Below are 22,576 nucleotides of genomic sequence, written 5' to 3'. Positions count from 1 at the left end.
TGTCATCAGAAGCCAATTTCAACAGAAATTAGACAACGAAAGTTGAGGTGTAGGTGGATCGGAGACCACACACTACGAAGGGGTGGAAACAAAATCTGTAAGCAACTTCAGGATTGAAATCTAACAGGAGATAGCAGCAGAATCAGTCCCAGTTGATCATGGCTACGGAGCCTCAACTAAAAAATAAAAAAAAAAGTCGATAGAAATCTGACCTGGGTCCACGTAAAGGCACAAGAAAGCAGTCGTCCAGGGTGAAGGTCCCTCACGTTGGCCCCATGCGCCACTGGAGATACGCAGGATACCCAAGTGAGTGAGCTTGGCACGCTGAATATTCACTATTGGTACTGCATTTCAGAGGTTCCATATCCAAAGTGCTTTTCATGATCCACTTACCGTCTCAGTATTCGATGTGTTTGTGGCGGCAGTTGGTGAATTTCGGAAGTCAGTGGCGGTGGAAAACACTACAAAGACGACCAGTTGAATGCGGATACAATTGATTCTGAATGAGAATACTGGTCTGTTATGCGAATCCGATGGATCCCACTCTTTACGGATCACCTAATACTTCATGGAACGGGTTTGAGAGGGGTTTCAAGAGTTGTTCTATATACATTAATACAATGCGCACCAAGAATGTCCTAATAGAAATCGCAACAATCCGACTATAATCTATTATTTAAAACGATCCTGAAACATCACTCTCAAAACGGTAACCATACATACATCAGGTAATGCGAAGGTCTTAAAAATCATTAAAATCATTAACAATGATTTATTTGTCAACAATGTTTCGTCCCACGAGGCAAAAGCAGGCCAAAATCCCACACATGCTCACGTATGGAGCACATCCCGGCCAGATTAGTTGATGCCATCCATTCGAAACGGTATCATAAAACGGCGAACGAGACAGATAAAATCCTCATAATCTTTTTCCACCTCGCATACATTGTCACCTGAACGCAGGTGCCTAGCATAACACAATAGCCTCGGATCCTGCTGCTAAATCCAAATATCTCACCATTCCATCCGAACCCCACCATTTCCCTGCCTGCTGTCGACAGCAACACCAACTTCCCCGGTGAAGCGTCATCTTGAAAATCTTAATCAACCCAAAGTGAAAAGATAGCATTTCCCATAAAGTACCAACATAAGACAATATCAGGACGACATATAATGCTCGTAAATAACCCACCACACGTGAGATTCGCGGAGCCCTCCGGTGGTCTGGTGACACCGGCATGTTCGTTCTGGAAAAGATTCAATACACACACAGAAGGACATGACCTCCACCATCACTCGATCGCCGCGAGGAAGGAGACTCACTCGGTTGATGCTGCTGCCACTGCCACTCCGATGTCACATTGTGTATGTGATAAACATAATGATTATGATTATGATGTTACTGTCATCGAAACCATATATCACTTTATGGCTTATGCTTTAGCACCAGCAGCAGCTAACTTCTCATCCATATTTACGCTGTGTAACTGGATTACGAATATATCGTTCCAACGAAGCCACTGTCTATCTTCATTTTGTCCTGAGCTTCGGGGGATAAGTTCATCACGAGCCGCAATCAGTTGGGAGTGTCATGAATGATCAAAGTTAATAGAAATTTTATTGGTAAGGTGAGAGGGAGAGAGTAATAGAGAGAAAATGAACGAAATCAAATTTGTACAGTGAACATTATGCTGAACTAGGCATGAGATATATTTCTATGGTGAATGTTAATTATCGTGCTCTTTTAATATTTTATGGAAATTTTAATTTTAATTTCAATTTCAATTCGATCGATTGAAGATTATTTCCTATTTGGATTAACTAGATGAGTCTAAAACAATCAAGCTAGTGAGTAGGACCCATTTCTCCATTGTTTACGAAGGGTGGTGATGAGTCATTAGGTCGTACATCTCTAGGCCGAATGTTCATATTCCGAAAAGGCTAAATGTGTTGTTATGTAGAAATTTTAAACGTTGCTCACTTTTCATTCACGAACAATTGGCGATCAATTAAATATGATGTAAACCATGTGCAAATTCTCGAAGATGCACCTAACCGGTCCAGCTTGGTTAGCAAATGTTCACACTTCACCTCTTGGATCATTTTTTGATACAAAACGACGTATATTCGACGATACAGATTATTGATAACTGAATGTTGCCGAAAGAATTCATGTTGAGCTTCCGAGATGTATATTTTGCAAGCCTGAAACCAAAGGCCCTATCCAAGTTTCCAGCTAAAAGGAGGACTTTTTTTTTAGTATGGTGTGTTAACGCAAACCCTAGCAATTAATTTTCCTTAGTATATAAGACCTATATTTATCTCACTCGATCACTTACGATCAATACCAAGAATGTGCCCTTCCTTATCATTAGCCTTTGGATAACGAGAGAAGAGAATTTTGAATAGACCTTTTGCTCTCTTATCAAGCCACTGAATTCGCATATATTACTATACACGAACCAGCATTGGATCAGTCGAAAATAAACCTACAAAACGTACACGTCGATCAAACTATCTTGCGATAATAAGAGGAGAGTAATAAATAGAAGTGAAGTTAAAATAAAGTGATCTTTCTTTACACGCTAGTTCCGTCGCGAATTTTTAGTGCCTAATCCGAACGTCTCGTAAGTGCCCGCGCCAACATGGTGGATACAGCCGAATTCCAGTAGGCCGAACGCCATTTTTCCGATCGTTTGAATGTTGCTTTGCCGTTTCCGTGACATGATTTATTGAACAATATATAATACGCCAATTTTAAAAATTAGTCGTAAATTGAAATGGCCGAATTCCACCACAAAATTAGTAATTACCTCTAGCGAAAAATTATGTGAATTTTCATGGAATTATGTGAGGGAAAATCTGAACTTGGTTAATTTTTTCCCTATTTGGTGTGGATTTGCTCAGTAGGCGAAATGGCTTCATTGGTACGGTGGACGAAGTAGACATGATAGCTTCCACGAAAAGTGGAGTTAAGGATGCAGCTTAAGCCCAATGAGACAACAAGATGGTATGGGAGCAGAAATTATTAAAATGGGCGCAGACAAATTGGTTACTTGTCTATCCGACTGATAGTCAGGATTTAGAATACAGAACAGCTACCGGAGGAGGGGAAACAGAAAGTAAAATGCCCAATATACAAAAAGTGAGGATAAGTTACAATGTGAAACCGGCCTGCCATGGTGGTTACTCATGGTTACTCCATGAGAAACCTGCTCCGAAAACTATTATGTTCTAATCAAAACTAAGTGGAAGTAGAAGTTTTGATCTACATGCACATGATGATGCAGAAGGGAATTCTTTGAACGCCAATACAAATTATTATGCGCTTACAAGTGCAAAATTGCACTGCAAAAAATGATCATGAGAACTTAAATATCTTGAAGAATGACCATCGTACTTTGGAACACTTTTCCAAACATTAGAGCAGTTCCATGAGCATCAGATACATTGTAAGCAGGGCTCTACATTTTCGAAGCTTTGAAATGAACTCGAGTTTTGTTTCTTTCATACAACGTGTTCAATGCATCATTTCAATAACGTCTAGCTAGACTATCAACACGAAACGAAAATAAAAAAAAACAATCATGCTTAGAACGAAAGGCCGGCTGTGAATTCTCTCGTCGTTTCTTTGCTCATCGCTTTCAATTTGTTGTCGTTGTTGTTTATTACCGACACTTTACATCTGCTGATGCATTCGTGTCTTTAAAAAATGTTAGTGTACAGCGTGTTTTGTGAGGTGTTAGTGTTAGTTGTTAAGTTCACACTTAGCTTCTTTACTGCTCCAGTTCAGATTTCATCGCTTCTGCTACTGCTGTATCTTTTTTTCAATGTTTCATCCACTACATATTCATCACTTCAGATTCAATTCTTTGCACTTTTTGTTTTCTTCCTTATTTCATTCATTTCTTCACCATCATATTATATCAAATTTTCTTCCTCTCCGTCTGCTGCTAATTTCCTTCGTCATCTCATATTCCCTCCATTAGCACCAGACAGTGCTGTTAATTTTCATATCATTTGATTGAAGATGAATCAATACAACCATTCAATCAATTCTGTGAAAACGAATTCTCACATGACCATATTTTGAAGAGTCCCTTTCTCATTCGTAGCTCTTCGTCACTGTCAATTTAGTGGAGAATGGAAGAAACCCAGAAAAATGGTCCCGAACAGACAAGTCGACTCGATGTCGGACCAATGTAAGGTAAATTTAAGGTCGATGTCGGTCTAATGTCGTGTTGTTGTCGGGTCAATTTTGGGTTTATGTCGGGTCAGTATCGGGTTGGGGTTTGTTTGAAGTCAGGTTGGTGTCGAGTTGGCTTAGCTTTTTTCGCCGGAATGTCGACCAGAGCTCCGTTTATGTGTAGGTTACACTCAATTCCGTTTCTCAAATGAGAATGATCCATGCCTTCGTCAAATGACTAAGCAAGTGATATCACCCATTCGAAGGAGGTCCCCTTTGATAGCGGACAGCTGCTTTTCTCATTATCATCAAAAATGTTCAATTGATTTTGAAAATTTGCAGCACTGGCACCAGATATATAATATGTTCTTTGAAACCCAATCTCCAACATCACAACATGAGCTATTTGAATGACAAGAAGAACAGCAGTTTGCTGCACACTTAAGGGCCACCCACATTAGATCCGTTTGCGTTGCGTTCACGTAAATTTGACAGTTAGACAATAGATTTAGCTGTCACTTTGCCTCAACGCATCCGATCCGATCTTATGTGCGTGGGCCTTTAGAAAAAAAATCATGTAAATTTAGGTACTCTGAGACTGACATATAGTGAGCTATTAAAATACGGTGGTGAAGCACTGGCTAGAGCGCTGCAATGGGTAATTGCCAATATTTGGAAGGAGGAGATATTACCGGAGGAGTGGATGGAAGGTGTCGTATGCCCAATCTACAAAAAGGGCGACAAGTTGGATTGCTGCAACTATCGCGCGATCACACTGCTGAGCGCCGCCTACAAGGTACTCTCCCAAATTCTATGCCGCCGTCTGTCACCATTTGCAAGAGAGTTCGTGGGGCAATACCAGGTGGGATTCATGGGTGCCCGCGCTACCACGGACCAAATTTTCACGATTCGGCAGGTTCTGTAGAAATGCCGCGAATACAACGTGCCCACACATCATTTGTTCATCGATTTCAAATCCGCATACGACACAATCGATCGAGATCAGCTATGGTAGATTATGCACGAGTACGAATTTCCAGATAAACTGACGCGATTGGTCAAGGCGACGATGGATCAAGTCACGTGCGTTGTTCGAGTATCGGGGACACTCTCGAGTCCCTTTGAATCTCGAAGGGGGTTACGGCAAGGTGATGGACTTTCGTGTCTGCTGTTCAACATCGCGTTAGAAGGTGTGATCAGAAGAGCTGGGATAGACACGAGTGGCACGGTATTCAGGAAGTCCATCCATCTCCTTGGGTTCGCCGATGACATTGACATCATGGCACGGAACTTTGAGATGACGGCGGAAACGTACATCAGACTGAAGGCTGAAGCTAGACGGATTGGACTTGCCATCAACGCATCGAAGACAAAATACATGAAAGGAAGAGGTTCTAGGGAAGACAATGTTAGCCTCCCACCCCGAGTTCAGATTGACGGTGACGAAATCGAGGTGGGTATTTGGGCTCACTGGTGTCCACCGAAAATGATACCAGCAGATAAATTCAAAGACGCATTATGGCAGGGGATCGTGCCTACGAATAAAATTCGCCGCCGCACGAAGTTGACTGTCTACAAGACGCTGATTAGACCGGTGGTCCTCTACGGCCACGAGACCTGGACTATGCTCGTGGAGGACCAACGCGCCCTTGGTGTTTTCGAACGGAAGGTGTTGCGTACCATCTACCGTGGAGTGCAGATGGATGACGGAACGTGGAGGAGGCGAATGAACCACGAATTGCACCAGCTGCTGGGAGAACCATCCATCGTCCACATTGCAAAAATTGGGCGACTACGGTGGTCTGGGCACGTCGTAAGAATGCCGCACGATGACCCAGTGAAAATGGTTCTAGAAAGCGACCCAACAGGAACAAGAAGAAGAGGCGCACAGCGGGCAAGGTGGATCGACCAAGTAGAAGGTGACCTGCGGACCCTTCGCAGACTACGAGGCTGGCGAACTGTGGCCATGGATCGAGTAGAGTGGAGACGACTTCTTCGGACAGCAGAGGACAACAAGGCCTTAGCCTGATTGGTAAGGTAAGTAAGAGACTGACATATACGAGCGTCAATTTTGACATAAAATTGAGTCATAATAGACGCGAAAATCAGCTCAATCAAACTTACTTTTCGTCGAGTAACGAACTTTTTAGTCTCGGAGCACTTAATTTTACATGACTTGTTTGTGTACGTCGCATTCTTTATGTCAAAGATGGATTCCGTCATGTGTAAAATTAGGTATTTCTAAATGTGTGGTTTGCACAAAATTCAATTCGTAAATTTTACGGAAAATGTGCTTTTTCGAAACGAGCTTAACAGAATTAACGAAATAATATTTTCAGTGAAGCGGTCATTTTATGGGGCACAATTTGGCAAAGGATAACATTAATATCCCGAGGAGTGTATCTTCACCTTGGAAACTAGACGTAGCAAAAAGTTTAGAAATATCTGAACATAATCCATCAACAGTGTATACCTGCTGATTTTTAATACCTATTGATTAGTATATAAGTCGTAGATAAAATATGGATTCTTCAGGGGTGTTGAGTACTTGTCACTGATGAAGTCTGCAAGTAGTAGACAAAATACGCGTATCTGTCAAAAGATAAGCAATTATAACGGAATTGAAAGTAAATAAATCAACACACTCAAAGCTCTTCATAAAAGGATTCCGTTAAGAGGTTCGACAAATTTAAAAAATTTGTCATTTTATGTATTTAAACTTTCTATCATAAATTTCACAGTATTAATTCTTGACACATAATTTAAGATGCGTGTACTCAAAATGAAGGGAGCTTAAATTACACGAATGTACGCTGGTCCAAAAGAAGCAAAACTAAAATGTTTGTTGGTCGTGAGTGGTTCGTTAATTGTTTAATTCATTGACCCAACTAACAATTTTAGCTGCAGATTAGCTTATACAGCCAAAAAATGGCTTATACGGCTAATATTTGCCTGTATAAGCTAGTCTGCAGCTAAAATTGTTTGTTGGGGAACGACTAATACAAACTTCAACGTTCTGAAGCTATACCATGTTACTATGTATATGCAAATTTGAATATGAAATCTGAAGTTTCAAAATTGCTGTTTGTATTAATATTATTTTAATACAACTTAATTCAGTGTTCACTCGGCTGTCGACAAAAGCAGGCCACTCTCGATGTGTGCTACGCGATCGTCTGTTTTCTCGGCAGCAACCATTGTGTGGTCCTCCTCATTGTTCTTCATCAGCAGTTCTTTCGGTCGATGCGTCGTCGACTTTGGAAAGCAACCGTTTCGTGATGAGTGTGTGAGTGCTGACCACGTTTTGCGTCCATTGCTGCAATGGACGCGCTCTGACCCTCGTTGGCATACAACAATGTGCCATACAATGAAACTACTGGAAGCGGCTCCAGTTCTGATGGAGGAGACTTTTTGGATAGCGGAAGATAAAGTGTTTATTGTGTTGTACCTTTTGACTATAGTTTTAAGATGTATTGTATAGTGACCAAGAATCCTCGGCTCTGTAAAGTTAATTCGGTTGAGCCTTATCAAATAAATTAATAAAAAAAAAAAAAACAACTTAATTCAAGTGCAACATGTGAAAAGAGACAATCAGTCATATGTACACACTTCGAAAAATTCATGCAAATTTCGGTTCCCTGACACCGTCACATGTAAGCGGCTCTTTGACATAAGAATCAGTTGAGAGAAACGAGATTATCAATTCAATCAAACTTTTTCTTCGTCGAGTTGCTTATGTTTCGGTTTGAGAACACTTAATTTTACATGAAATGTTTATTTATGTTCCATGATTTACGTCCAATATGAATTACGCCTCGTTTAAAAGTAGTTATTTCTAAGTGTGTAAACAATGACAGTGAACGTTCATTTTTCAAGAAATTAAAACTCACTCACACACTACGAAAAAGACTTGTAAATTTCGGTTCCCTGAGACCGACACATGTAAGCGGCTCTTTTGACATAAGAATCAGTTGAAAGAGACGTGAAAATCAATTCAATCAAGCATTCTCTTCGTCGAGTTGCTTATCTTTCGTTTTGAGAACACTTAATTTTACATGAAATGTTTGTTTACGTTCTATGATTTACGTCTAATATGGATTACGTCTCGTGTAAAAGTAGTTATTTCTAAGTGTACAGGTTAAACATTTGGTTCATTGGATCTTTTCACATGTTGTGCCAGAATTCCCATACACCAAATTGCGGATTTAGTCAAATTTGTAAAGTAAATCTCTTTTCATATAGCCATTAGGCAGAACATTCCGTAGGCAGCTGAAAAATACGTCTCGTTATAATTTTACATGTCAACAAACTGAAATTTTGCTTCATTTTACGTCATATAAAAATTGTATATCATTTGAGTCGCTTACATGCGTCGGTCTTGAGAGACTTAAAATTACATGAAGTTTTCGAAGTGTGTAGAAACTGGGGCCGGGGGTTCCCGGAACATGGCTGGATGTGGCCAGTATAGTCTCATGTCATTTTATGTGTCACATGATGGGTTTTATCCATTTCAGACCGCATTCAGTTTCATGACATTTAAAAACAAGAACATGTTCCGGCCACACATATTCGGAACCAGTTCACGATTTCAAAAACATTCAAAAAGTTCTATGCGACCAAGTACCTTGTCCCTCCCATATGTCTGAAGGTGGACGTGCCTCTGCTAGGAAGTGTGTTATGTTAAAAAATAAAGAAGATATTCAACCACGAACCATGTTAGTAGGCACATCATTGTACAGCAGGTCAAATTTAAATTAATGGTGCATTATCGAAATTGTATAATCAGCTTCAATTTACATCCATGCTTTATCTGAATTAAAGATAGCACATATTTACTCTACCAGTACCAGTATAACAGAACAGCAACATGCCCTAGGATTAAAGTGCTGACGGCAAAACAAACCGACATTGCAAATCAACAACCCGTAGACTCTACTTCCGCTTTGATCACGTCAATGAATAGCTCTTTGTTTGAACAATAATTAACGTCACACACCGAAGTCGATTCCATTAGATTTATTTGACTGGGTCTATTGACAAAAAAAATATTCGACTACGTATGGTTTGGATTCTCATCGTGATTCACTACATCCTTTCAATAGAGGCCGAATGAGCTGCTTGCCTCACACATGCAACACAACCGCCCGATCGGGAGGAGATTTACTATATGTGCCTGTTTGTGGTAGATTTATGTTTGCTTACAAAACACGCGTACGAACCGACCGTACTACGAGGCTCTACCTCCATTGAGTGTATAAATAATTCTACTTCGAAGCTCATGTGAATCAGAACTATCCGAAAACCGGTAGATATGGTGACTATCATAACGCCCAGTAGCCGGCAATTATGTAGTTGATTTTATCAGATTGAGCCAAACTACTAGACCACACAAACCACGGGGCAGCAGGATACTAGGGACCCGTTCGACGAGAAGTGTCATTAGTCAACCGTTAGTGATAAAACAAATCTCACATTCATGTCAGCCATATGAATCCCAAAGTAATTTACCGTTATTTTCGACACTATTGGTAACAGTTGGAAATTATCATTTCGGACGCGTGATCCATCCAAATGAATGTGAGATTATAGGACGTGCTGAAAGTTAATTTATGATATATGTCTGGCAGGCGTAATGAACCTACACTATTTCAATGCATTAGAATTACCAGTGATGTGTCACGTTTCTGATGACCACCAACAACTCCACATAAAACAAACAAATCGAAGCGAGCATTTTATTCGCAACCAGCACACTATTTTTCAACTTCAATAATTACCACGTTCACGAGTTCCATTTTTTCCCTGAATTACTTCATTTCCAAGAATTTCACGTTTTTCCTTCAATTTAAATGCAAAAGGTTGCGCACTGGTGAAGGGTGCGGTAAAACAACCCTGCCTGGATTTCTATGTTCCCTATGCACTAGCTCGCGCACATACCTACATAGTAGGAGCAGCAGTAGTAGCAGTACCGACCCAAGCCACGATTTTGTTCCCAGAGCTGAAGCATTTTCAGCTTCCCAGAGTGCATTAAATTATTCATAGCACTTCACTTTAGTAACGAATGAGAAACCCAGTGAGTACGCTCTCGCACGCTGCTGTCTGATACGGCTTTATATGAGCGGTTAGGGTTGATCAAATTAACAGCAGTGCATTCCGAGCTTATTTTTGTGGTTTTCAGTGTTTGGAAGTGATGTTAATATTTTTAGATTTCCAAAGCAGAACCGTATAAAACTGGACAATGGGGTGGAATTCAACTCATTTTTTTTCTCAATAATGTTGGCTATGTCTATAAACTTTACTTCAGAACTGTCATGGTCGTTACTCATGGTTACTCTATGAGTAGCCACCTCTGAAAACCGAATATTTGTTTGTTTGTTTTATTATTATTATTTTCAAACTAACTGGGCGTAAAACTTTTGATCTACAAGCGCTTCTCATGCAAAAGCTGTGCACCGGATTGTACAACTTTTCCCCGAAAACCAGTTCACCGAAAACACATTCCCCGAAATACGATCCCCCGAAATACGGTTCCCCGAAATACGATTCCCCGAAATACGGTTCCCCGGAAGGAACGTTTTCCCGAAAACTATTTCCCCGAAAGAACTAGTTCCCCGAAAGATACAATTTACACTGTACCATCTATTCAAATATGATCCTAGGATTTGTTACAACTTATCTATATGAAATTGTGAAAAATATCTTTGCTGAATATTGATAAACACTACAAAGTCGTTCAACACCCTTGATAAAGTTTGTGGTTATGACTTGTTATGACATTTGGCGACTTAACGAAGGCCGTAGCTTGCATTCTTATTTGTTTGACCAGTGTGTACGAACAAAGTGGTTCCTATCCAATAATTTCATAATGAAGAATTCGCTAGAAAAACTTTGTAAAATATACCGCGAAACTGAATTTTCGCTAGAGCCTTTATTCACGTTTCAAGACGTATGCAGACCAGCATATTCATGGCCGAAATACATAATGGAAAAAATCATGTCCGAAATATTTACATACCGTTAGCGTGTGAAACTCACAACTTTTTTCTATGTTAATGTCCTACGAGATCCTGTAGAATGGTTAAAATTTGTTATTGGTGTTAAAGGTATTGCATTCCGAAATAGTGTATTTGTACAATTATTGTTCCAATGAAAATGTGCAAGGAACATACTTTTCGTATTGTATGTCTCAAAATCTCTCACCCCTCACAATCCCTCTCCAAAGGGGGAGTTTGGTAAAGACAGATGAAAAAACCGATTTGTACCTTCCTTAAAAGTTGTCCTAGCTCGCTATTCTAATATCTATATGCAATCTTCACACTGCCGTACTCTAACGGAACTATCAACTCTATGCTTTCATCTACTCCATCTATTGTATAAAAATTACCACTACAGTCTGTTATTTGAAATTAGCATCTTCAACTATGTAAATCGTTGACTTCACGCAGAAGTAATACTAAAACATATAGTCAAAGTATCTAATTGGTTTTATCAAAGAGATATCATTTTCCTATCTTTGTATCACGAGATATCGCTTTGATACATTAGTTAGATATTTATTCTTCAAAATGTGAAAGAACCAGCTGTGATATAAAGAAGGGTAGACTTTGCTTTTCTCAAGAAATTTTCCTTCTTTGAATCATAGTTGATTCTTTGAAGTATAATTTGTTATGATCCATGGAGCTAATTGCATACAATGTGTTTGTGTTGGATATGTACGAACGTAAAAAAAAAACTCCATACAAACAAAGAAGAAGGAGATATTAGTCACATGGCGACTCCTTATGGGGCGAATTTAAAATTGTATGGAGCACGAAGAAATCAATGTGTGTTGAATAAAGACAATAGTTTGACTCTCGTAAAACTACATGTAAAGGTCAAAAGCTCTTGAAATAGGATTATACCGATTACACCGATTTCAGGAGCATGACCTTTACATAAAGTCTAGAACGCCGAAAAATTGGTGTATTTCTGTTAAAAATGCATTAAAAATAACCTGAAATGCTGCATTTGGAAATTGAGTGTATATACAATGGTTGATGTGATGAGTTTTCACCGACGTTCTCACACGCCAAGTTGACATAATTGCTGTATGTGGCCAAATCGACCGTGACAAACGTTTTAAAGGTGTTCGGGGAGCGTCTGTCGACCGCCAGGAAGCCTGGAAGTGGCGGCAATCGTAATCCGGTCATGGCAGCGACGATGAAGAAGGTGGCGGTAGCCTCTCCATCCGGGACGTCTCTGGCAAGCTCAATGTCTCCCATACTACCGTTCATGGGGCCAAGAAACGAGCCGGGTTGTCGACGTTTAAGAAGGTGAAGGTGGCGAACCGAGAAGCTGTATACAAATCTGCAAAGTTGGTCTGTGTCGTCATGGACGACGAAACTTATGTGAAGGCGGATTTCAAACAACTTCCGGGACAGGAGTTTTATACCGCATCAGGAAAAGAGAAGGTGGCTGAAATTTTCAAAACCATCAAACTATCGAAGTTCCCGAAAAAATATCTCCTCTGGCAGGCCATATGCACGTGTGGTCTAAAAACCAGCATTTTCATTACTACAGGAACGATCAATCAAGAGATCTACGTCCAGGAGTGCCTGGAAAAGCGGCTGCTACCATTCCTAAAGCAACATAATAGACCTGTGATGTTCTGGCCGGACTTGGCGAGCTGCCACTATGGAAAAAAGGCAATCGAGTGGTACGATGCGAACAACGTGGTTGTGGTACCCAAAGACCATAACCCTCCCAACAGCCCAGAACTCCGCCCTATCGAACGGTATTGGGCCTTGGTCAAACGGAATCTCAAAAAACTAATAAATGCATGGAAAACGAGCAACAGTTTTAATCTAACTGGCGTTCGGCGGCGAATAAGGTCGATGAGACCACTGTGCAAAATTTAATGGAAGGGGTTAAGCGGAAGGCATGGCAGTTCGGATTTGGCAAACCAAAAGAATTAACGAACATTTTTTCCTTTAAATATATAAATTGAAGTACCAAAAGAAAAATAAGAAGATTTTTGTGATATGAATTCGGACTGAAAGAAACGGAGTGCAGTTTCGAACGCCTTTGGATACGGTTGTGTTTTAAGTTTGTTCTATGTTTTGTGCGTGCGTTCGCGTTCATAGTTTTCGGCTGCATTTTCCGGATTAGCGCTAGCGCTCTGCCTCCCGGACGTTTATACGTGTGTGATTGGTAGTTTTCTCGCTTTCCGGGAAGTTTTAGAATAGAGAAAGAAAACGTAATTCAACATATTTGCAAGCATCAGAAGAGATGTCACAATCTGCGTTATTTGTTTTTTCCCGGACCAGAAATTAGTGGAATCGCGTGATAATTTTTAATTTCAGTTTATTCACGCGCTGCAAGGTGCGTGAAAGAGTTCGGCACAATCGGTGTTGAAGTTGGCTCGCATTTTTTTTTTGTGTTTTCGAAAGAAATTGATCGAAAGTGTACCAATTGGGAGTGGTGAAATTCGTAAATTCGCGGTTTATGTTCAGTGAAAAATCCGTATCACAAAATTGCTCACCGAGTTCCCTTTTTTTTGCCGTTCGACGACGACGGGCATGCGAGAGAAAAATAAGCATCGGGAATGTGCTCCCGGATGTATTGATTTGGTGAGTACGTTCCACTTGAAGATTGTTCTTATACATATCTCGATTGCATTTTCGAGGGGACGTCCGGAGAGCTTTGAGATTTAGGCGTTGTTGCTTTTGCGGGCAGACGAGTTGGTCACCGTTAAGGGCCAGTAAGTGCTGCCAGCAGATGAATCAAGAGGTATTCGAAACAAAATTGGTAAGAAATGTCCATTCAAATCGATTTAATACAGTTGAACAAATTTCAAAACTATATACGTGCCAGATTTGGAAATAATATTTTTTGAATCTGGAAGTGTGTTTATGATACCATTATCCATTTGATAAAGGTACAGTGAACATGCGGGGCTTATTGTGAGTAAAAGTGACCTCGGAGTGGTCGTGAATTACCAGGCATTCTGAAATGGGTCACTGGAGCTGCAATAGAGTTAACACCTTCTAACTCCCGGACTAAAACTGTTTTGATTTAAGGGTAATAAAAAGCAGTTTTCTTCCATAATAACACTGCCGGACAGTGGGGGTTAGATTGTACACACACACACACATGAATTTTGACTGAAAGAAACGATTTTTTGTCGACCAATTTTTGCGCGTATCGGTCTTTATTGTAATAACATTGAGGTAACGTTAGGATAAAATCAAAACATTGACAAATTTAACGATAAATACTTCACTTCGCAACCGATGAACCATTCTGACGGCCATATGAGTACCCAAGTAACCATTTAGTCACAATACAGCTTGTTTTTAATTGCTTTGCTTGAGTATGGTTAGTTGGAGAATCTGATGAAACTATCATTTCTTGAAACTAATCCCTTTCGTATTCCATTCATTCTCTTTTCGCACTTTACATATAACATCATCTTATAATAATCTCTACATTGATTCAATGACTCATTCCAAGTGCTCGGTGGACTAGTGACTTAAGACGAGATCCTTATGCCAGATGACCATGGCAATACAGTAACAGATGGTGGACATGAGCCCGACCATACCAACCAGCGAGGAAAAGTAAACATCGAACCAGCTACGGAAGTTAGTGCGGATTTATCTCACTCGGAAAATAAGGAAAACCCGGAAAAGACGGAATCATGTCCGAACCGACCAAGGACGATCTACGGAAAGAAATTGCCGGTGAACTGCGGAATGAAATACGAAGCGTTTGAGAAAAAGAACAAAGGATTCCAAAAGAAACAATCAAAGGTGGCAAACCAGCGTAACATGGTGAGACCGAGAAAATTATTATAAAAATTAAACATCTATTTGAACTAAATAAGCGCTAGGCTTGTAAAACATATTTTCGAACCTGGAAGTGTGTATGTAATACTAATATCCACTTGATGGAGGTAATAAATACATGCGGGACTTATTGTAAGTGAAAGTAACCTCGGAATGGGCGTGACTCTCCAGACATTCTGAAATGGGTTGCTGGATCTGCAATGGAGTTATTACCTTCTAGCTCCATGACTAAAGCTGTCTACAATGACCATAAATGCGGCATTGTAGAGAGAGAGAGAGTTCTTCCATAATAACACTGCCGGCCAGTGGGGGTTAGAAGGAATACACAACACCCACCCACCCACAGTATGGTTTGTCACTGTTGTAAGATGAATTGACGTAGTAAGTTACACTCCTAGCCTATCAACTACTGCATAGAGAACTAAAATTAGGCGAAAAATGGCAGATATATGTGTGCGTGCCTATAATCCATTTCTCCCTGACCGGCAGTGCTTTTGTGGAAGAAAATTGTTTGCAGCTATTTTTATACATAGATGCAAACATTTTTAGCCCTAGCGATGGAAGGTGATAGCTCTACTGTGCATCCAACGACCCATTTCAAGAATGCCTGTTCATATACGTACATTCTGAGGTTGCCTTCATATACAATAAGCCCCGCATGACGTTTTTGTAATGTCCCAAACTACTCAGCTGTCGACAGCCACTTTTTCTTCGGCAACCTATCCATTTGAACTGCATGTTACCCAGTTGCTCTATTACCAGCAACTCGAAATCAGTCCTATTTTGTAAGAGCGTATGTTTTATTTGAAGAAAAACCTGGCATAACAGGTTTGCTCTGTCGTAAAAATGTAATCAGATTGAAGCTGAAAGACACAGAAATTGTTTGCGAAATTATCGTTTAAATTTTAGTTGCCGAACAGTTAATGGGTGCCGAAGCCATAATTTACCCTATCATAGCAATACTTCTCCATGTCTAGAGTGGCACATTTTTCTCATATAATCGCACAGTGATGGGTGGGTGTCCACATATTGAATTTTAGAAAAATTCAAGAAGCTTCTTAAACTTCAGTTATGTTACAAGAACTTTAGGAAATCATCTAAATATTCAGAGAAGTTCTGGGGACTACAGCAAAGTCCATAACTTTGGGCAAGTCCCAAGAGCTTCAGGACAGTTTCATGCCGTTAAAGAAAATTAGATGAAGGTCAGCGAACTTCATGCCAGTTCCATTAACATTGTGGACACTTTATGATCTTAACAAGAACATAAAGAACTCCCTAAAAACATCAGATACTTGGGAATACTTAGAGAAGAGGGGAGTTCTAAGAATTTCAGAGCAGTTCCATTAACATCCAATAAAAAAGTGGAAACTTTAGGGAAGTTCTGAAAACTTCTGGAACCTTTTCGATAACTTCAGGGCTTTTTGATTTACAATACAAAAATTGCAGGAACTTTACAGATGTTCCTTAAATAAAGTCCAAAATACTTCAAAGAATTTGGAAGCCAAAGAAATTGCATGAACTTCAATGTACTCCCGAGAACTTCAGGAAATTGTTGAAAACTTTAGGATAGGTTGTTTTATTAATCAGAAAATTACCTTCAAGCAGTTCTAAGAGTTTAAAGGAATTAACAAAAACTTCAGGGAGGTTTGAGAGATACAAAAACGTCCAGAATTACGGAGAAGTTTTAAGCACCTTAAGGTTCAATTTGCTTTGATGCTTTTTGGAAAATTTCATAAGCAGTTTTTTCCTACGCATTATTTCAGATTGCAAAAAACTCGCACTATTCAATTCCTTTTGATATTTTACACAAAATGACGCGAATTTTTTTGCAATCGAAAATAATGCGTCGAAAAGAAAATTCCTTTGGAATTTTAAAAAAATGCATCAAAGTAAATTGAACCATAATGATAGATTCTAACGGCACCGGTGGTGTAGTGGTAAGCATGATAACCTCTCACCCCAGCAGGCCTGGGCTCAATCCCAGTCGGCGCCGCCGGGATGTTCTGAGGCATAACATCTCTGATCACGTCTTCCTTCGGATGGGAAGTAAAGCCGTTGGTCCCCGGTTCATGAGTTGATTGGTCGATAGGTAGGGTCCAGGTGTGGGAGCTGCCTTCCTGGCATGTCGGTAGCATTGGTGCTCGGCACGGAAAACAAGATCGACGGAAAAAACAAACCAAAGGAAAAAAAAAAAAAAATAATGATAGATTCCAGATTTTTCGAAAAAAAAAAATGAGAACATAAGTGAAGATCAAAGAGCTTAATGGCAGTACTTTCAGTAGTTTCCAAAACTTCAGTTGAGTTTAAAGGAAGTTACTCGATAATCGGAAAAGTTCTCCGAGCCTCGGAGCAGTCAACTCAGAAACTCAGGAAAACAGCGTTTGCTCGATAAATTTCGACAATTTAAGGCAGTAAATTCATTAAAATACCAGAACCTTCTAGGAGCCCCAAATATCCAAATCCAAACATAGGCAAGAGAGCATCAGGAAAGTTGAGAGAACTTAATAAAAGAAATCGGAGGTGTCACAGGAGCTCCAATAAATCAGGCAAGTACAGAAATTGAAATTAGTATGGTACTTTGTAGATGTTCCAAAGGATGAAAGGAAATACCGAGCCTTTCGGGGAAGTTTCATGAACATACTGCGGTATAGTAAGAAAAGTGTTGATAACTTCTTTTAAACATTCTGGCACCCGGAGAAGTTTCTAGAACTTCAAGGCAGCTCAATGAGCTTTAGGTCAGCGGCACCGGTGGTGTAGTGGTAAGCGTGATTACCTCTCACCCTAGCAGGCCTGGGTTCAATCCCAGTCCCTGAGGCATAAGATCTTTGATCATGCCTTCCTTCGGAAAGGAAGTAAATCCGTTGATCCCCGGTTCATTTGTTGATGGGTTGATAGGTAGGGTCCAGGTGTGTGGGAGCAACCTCCCTGACGTCGGTAGCATTGGTGCTCAGCACAGAAAACAAGATAGACGGAAAACAAATCAAGGAAAAAATGAGCTTTAGGTAAGCTGCAGCAGCATTTAAAGGGTCTTATAACCCCGGAGATATCCAGAGACTTCGTAGAAGTCCAACAAATTTGAGGAAAAGTTTGGAAACTTTAAATAAATTCAATGAACCTATGAGAAGCTTCGCCTATAGATCATCCGAATAGCTCAGAAATCTCACGGGCGGTCCTACTAGCTTCAAGAAAGTCCAGACTTTTTGAGGAAGTTCAAAGATGTGTAATGGTTAGTATTGTGATAAATTCAAGATAGTGCCATGAATTTACGAAAAAAGTCGTGTATGCTTCAGAACTCCTTATAAGTAAATAAAAACTTAAACATATGTTGGGAACTTCACAATAGCTTGGGTTTTTTTACTTTATTAAATTGAATTTTAACCTGAGGCCAGATCATCACTACAGGAATTTGCAGATTTTCAGAGAAGTTTAAAGATTTTTGGGACGGTTCCATTTATTTCAGAACGATGTCAAGAATGTCAAGAGATTTGCGAGAGCTTCAGGATAGTTTCTAGAACATCAGGAAAGAACATAGAAGCTCAAGGTGTTCAATTTACTTCAATTAACTTACTTAGAGGATTTAGAAAATCTTCAGCATAGTTCAGAAATTATTATCATCTTTATTATAGAGACTTGCGGTCTTAGGTTGATTCGACTCATCAGTTCCGAGATCTTCAGGTAAACTCAAAAAAACATCAGGCAAATTTTGAAATTTTCGGTTTGTTTCATTATTTTTAGGGATTTTCCAAGTACTTAAAGATATGTTCTTCTTCTCCCAAATGCTATTGCTTATCGCATATTAGCTTATTGCATGCTCTCAACTTAGTGTTGCAGTGTTGCAGATGCACTTCCACAGATATTTATTGAGAGCTTTCGATACCTGTACCCATAATACTTCTGTGCCCAGGGAAGTCGAGAAATTTTCCAACCCGAAAAATTCCTAGACCGTTCCTCGATTCTCGGCCACCTCCAGTATGGTCTTGCTTTGTAGCTGCGCCTTTACCGACTGAGCTAAGGGAGGCCTAAAAAAATTAAGGACACATTATAATAGATAAGGATTGATAATTGCCACGAACGAGGCGCTAGGCACTAGTCTTATTTGATCTCAATGTGTTGCTGGGCACTCAATGTATACGCTAATGATCGATGATTTAAATGTCCATCTGATTTGATACATACAATTAAATGTTATTTAGCTGGATCGTGCCCCTTTGCAAACAAATGCTACACAGTAACAAATTACAACACATCAGATCTACCTTAGCATCACTACCTTTACGTTTCTGCTCGAATGCCGAGTGGTGCACGTGACTCTAATCGAGACCCAAAACGGGTTAGCACGAGACACAATAGACACTTGCCATGTGTTCGCCAGAGAAAGCAATGAAACAAAAACCTATCTTCTGGACCAACACTGCCTGGTCTCAAGATGTAGCAAAGGACAAGGCGCGTTGGAAATGTTATTCCCGTCTCCAAACGGGGAAGGAAATTGGTGTAAGTGAAAATGCTCATCTCGTCACGGCATGAGGTATCATCCACTTTAACCTGCAAACGGGTAAAAAGTGCATTGCTAACGACAAGTAAACAGATTAAATATAAAATTCTATCCACTTTTCACCGGAACAATGAATATTTTAAACGCATGGCACGATCCGTTCCATTTCCGACGCAGCACCACCTCCACTGCCACCGTCGGCACTCTTCAACCCGTGTTGAAGATTGGCGCGGATTTTTGCTCCTGGCCAGTTTGAAATTCTTGTATGAACAGTGTAGTGGCAGAAAATACGACTTGCCTGCGCTGGGGAAGTAAAATGGTACGACCCAGAAAACAAATCAAATTTCCTCGACTTTTTCCCGTTTTCGCTATTATAACATCCTATCCTCGACAGCGGATACCGCTGCTGGTGGTTGCCTTTGCCGTTACCTGTCAAGGGACGGAATGTAACGTATCATAATTTTTCCACATCCTGCCATTCACTTACTTCATAATCATATTCAGGATCACTTATGCCGACCCCTTTGTGAGAATGAAAGAGAGATGCAGTTTGTAAAAACAACACACGAAGAAATGTGATACTATGAAAATGAATTGTTATCAACTTCCTATGGCCGTCATCCTAATACTCGTTATTTTTTCTTCATTACAGTGTTCATGGACGAGCCGCGATTTGCACAGCCCATCCCAAATGTGACAGTAGCAGTCGGGAGAGATGCGAATCTGCCTTGCGTGGTAGAACATTTAGGGACATACAAGGTAAACATCTACTTAATTGAGTAATCATTCCTTGTGACAACCTCGACAGGCATTTGTACTGCATTTAGATTGACACATTTTCAATAAATAATCCATTCAACATTGCTCTGATAAGCCCACAACATCTGTTCTAGTTTGTTTTTCATACTAAATAATCCATGCAACCGCAATTAAATTACAACCCATCAATGCCTCTCGCTCAAACTCCAACTCAGCTTCACAGGTTCCATCCTGGCGTGAGCAGGCTTCACTTTCAGCAACCCTCATCTCATATCGACGAGCAATTATATTGTAGTGTAATCCTATGCACTTAGCACCACCCCTCCTGCCGGAAACCACAAAACAAGATAAAACTTTACAGTTACAAGATAATCTCTTCGTCCTAGCATTTACACCATCATCGCACTGACTGACTGTAAGCTGTCACTGTCACTGGGAGCTACAATTTATGATTCGTTTGCAGGTCGCATGGATCCACATAGACCGGCAGATGATACTGACGATACATCGGCACGTGATCTCCCGGATTCCACGGTACAGTGTCACCTACGACAATTCCAACACGTGGCTGTTGCACGTTAGCCAAGCCCAACAGGACGACCGGGGCTACTACATGTGCCAAGTCAACACCAACCCCATGATCAGCCAAGTTGGCTATCTGCAAGTAGTGGGTAAGTGGCAATGTCATGGTGCTCATTGTTTGTCTGTCATGGGAGTTAGACTGGCCCACAAAAATATAAATACACATTTTTCACGGTTTCTTTAGGTGAGAAAACCATTATCCTAAAGGTTCAGCACAGACAAACAGACGTAACACTTTGAACAAGTTTTTCTTGAAAACATAGTATTTCAAAACATAGGACCTCAGTAACGACATCTCTCTGGCTTCTCGCGGAAAACAAGATTGCTCGCTAACTCGCAAACAATATTGCATAAAAGTTCTATAGAATGTATAGAAACGTCAAAGTAATCCGATGCCAGCGCTGCGGCGAGTAGTTCGCGGAACTGATAATATTCAAATCAACCGTTAAATGCGTGAACGAAGATGCAAAATGAAGAGTTACGTCTGTTTGTCTGTGGGTTCAGCTCATTTGGTTCTAAGATGAGCTGGCGCTTTTAGTTTGAATTTTGTATGGGGATTTTGAATAAGAAACATGACAAAATGACACTCCTACCACAGACAAACAGAATGAATCCAGTTAGTTTTATTGTGATATTCACTTTTGAATGTATATGAGCATTTTGTTTATGTAAATGTCAACCAAATCTCCTATATGAACATTAAAGCAAAAGTGCCAGCCCGTGTAACGTCAAAAAGGGCTGAAACATTCAGAGAATGGTTATCGCACCAAAAGACACGAGTCTAGATGTTGGCCTGTGGAAAATATGAACTTTTATTTTCAGTTGTTTAGTATCTAGTTGATACGTTGCATAAGCTGCCTGTATTTTGTTACAATATACGAGCAGCATGCACATAATTCATTAATATCTCCATAATACTAACTTGAATCGTAATGGTGTCTTGAGCAAAGTTGTTCCTTATTGTTTAAACTACGTGTGCTGAAATTCTGAGCTTAATCGTGTTTGCTGAACCAGAGTGAAGGAATATTAATTCTCCATACATTTAAACCAATATCCTCATATAAATTGTAATCAAAAGCGCCAGCTCGTGTTACATCCGAATGAGCTGAAATATTCAGAGAGTGGCTTTCTCACCTAATGGAACAAATCTAGAGGTTGGCCCGTTGAAAAAATTAATCAAAAAATTCCCCCATATTAATGTGGGCCAGTCTAATGGGAGTGGGTCATTTCAACAAACAAAAAAAATAATACCACCTACAGATTGGCGGAAATTTATGAACAAATCTTTAATATCGAATATTGTTTAAAACCTGTGAAAATCTGATTTAATTAACCTAGAGGACATGTGGATGGCGTTTAGATCCGAGCTCTGTCATTTCGTTGACGGTTGTTTGGATGATCAATAGAACGAAGGACTCAATCAGGCTACGGTCTTGTTGTCCTCTGATGTCCGAATAAGTTGTCTCCACTCTACTCGATCCATGGACACACTTCGCCAGCCTCATAGTCTGCGAAGGGTACGCAGGTCGCCTTCTACGTGGTCGATCCACCTTGCCCGCTGCGCGCCTCTTCTTCTTGTTCCTTTTGGGTCACTTTCAAGACCAATTTTCAATGAATCTTCGAGCGGTATTCTTACGACGTGCCCAGCCCATCGTAGTCGTCTAATTTTTGCAATGGTTCTCCCAGCAGCTGGTGCAATTCGTGGTTCATCCGCCTCCTCCATGTTCCGTC

At 40.2% G+C, this 22,576-nt stretch overlaps 1 protein-coding gene across 1 annotated transcript in view; it reads left to right on the top strand.

The window, feature by feature from the left end:
* DIP-delta (Dpr-interacting protein delta) overlaps nt 1–22,576 on the top strand; it is a 379,588-nt gene that overhangs the window by 272,214 nt on the left and 84,798 nt on the right. Inside the window, exons 3-4 of the mRNA XM_065219505.1 lie at nt 20,157–20,263; nt 20,727–20,934. Of these exons, the coding sequence (XP_065075577.1) occupies nt 20,157–20,263; nt 20,727–20,934 (315 nt within the window). The remainder of the gene's footprint in view (nt 1–20,156; nt 20,264–20,726; nt 20,935–22,576) is intronic.

This window comes from Ochlerotatus camptorhynchus, unplaced genomic scaffold (genome assembly GCF_037179485.1).
Source record: "Ochlerotatus camptorhynchus isolate MF236.1 unplaced genomic scaffold, CSIRO-AGI_Acam_v1.1 ptg000105l, whole genome shotgun sequence".
In the NCBI taxonomy this organism is placed as follows: Eukaryota; Metazoa; Arthropoda; class Insecta; order Diptera; family Culicidae; genus Ochlerotatus; species Ochlerotatus camptorhynchus.
The sequence above is the reverse complement of the archived record's forward strand: the minus strand, read 5'-3'. Positions and strand labels throughout refer to the sequence as shown.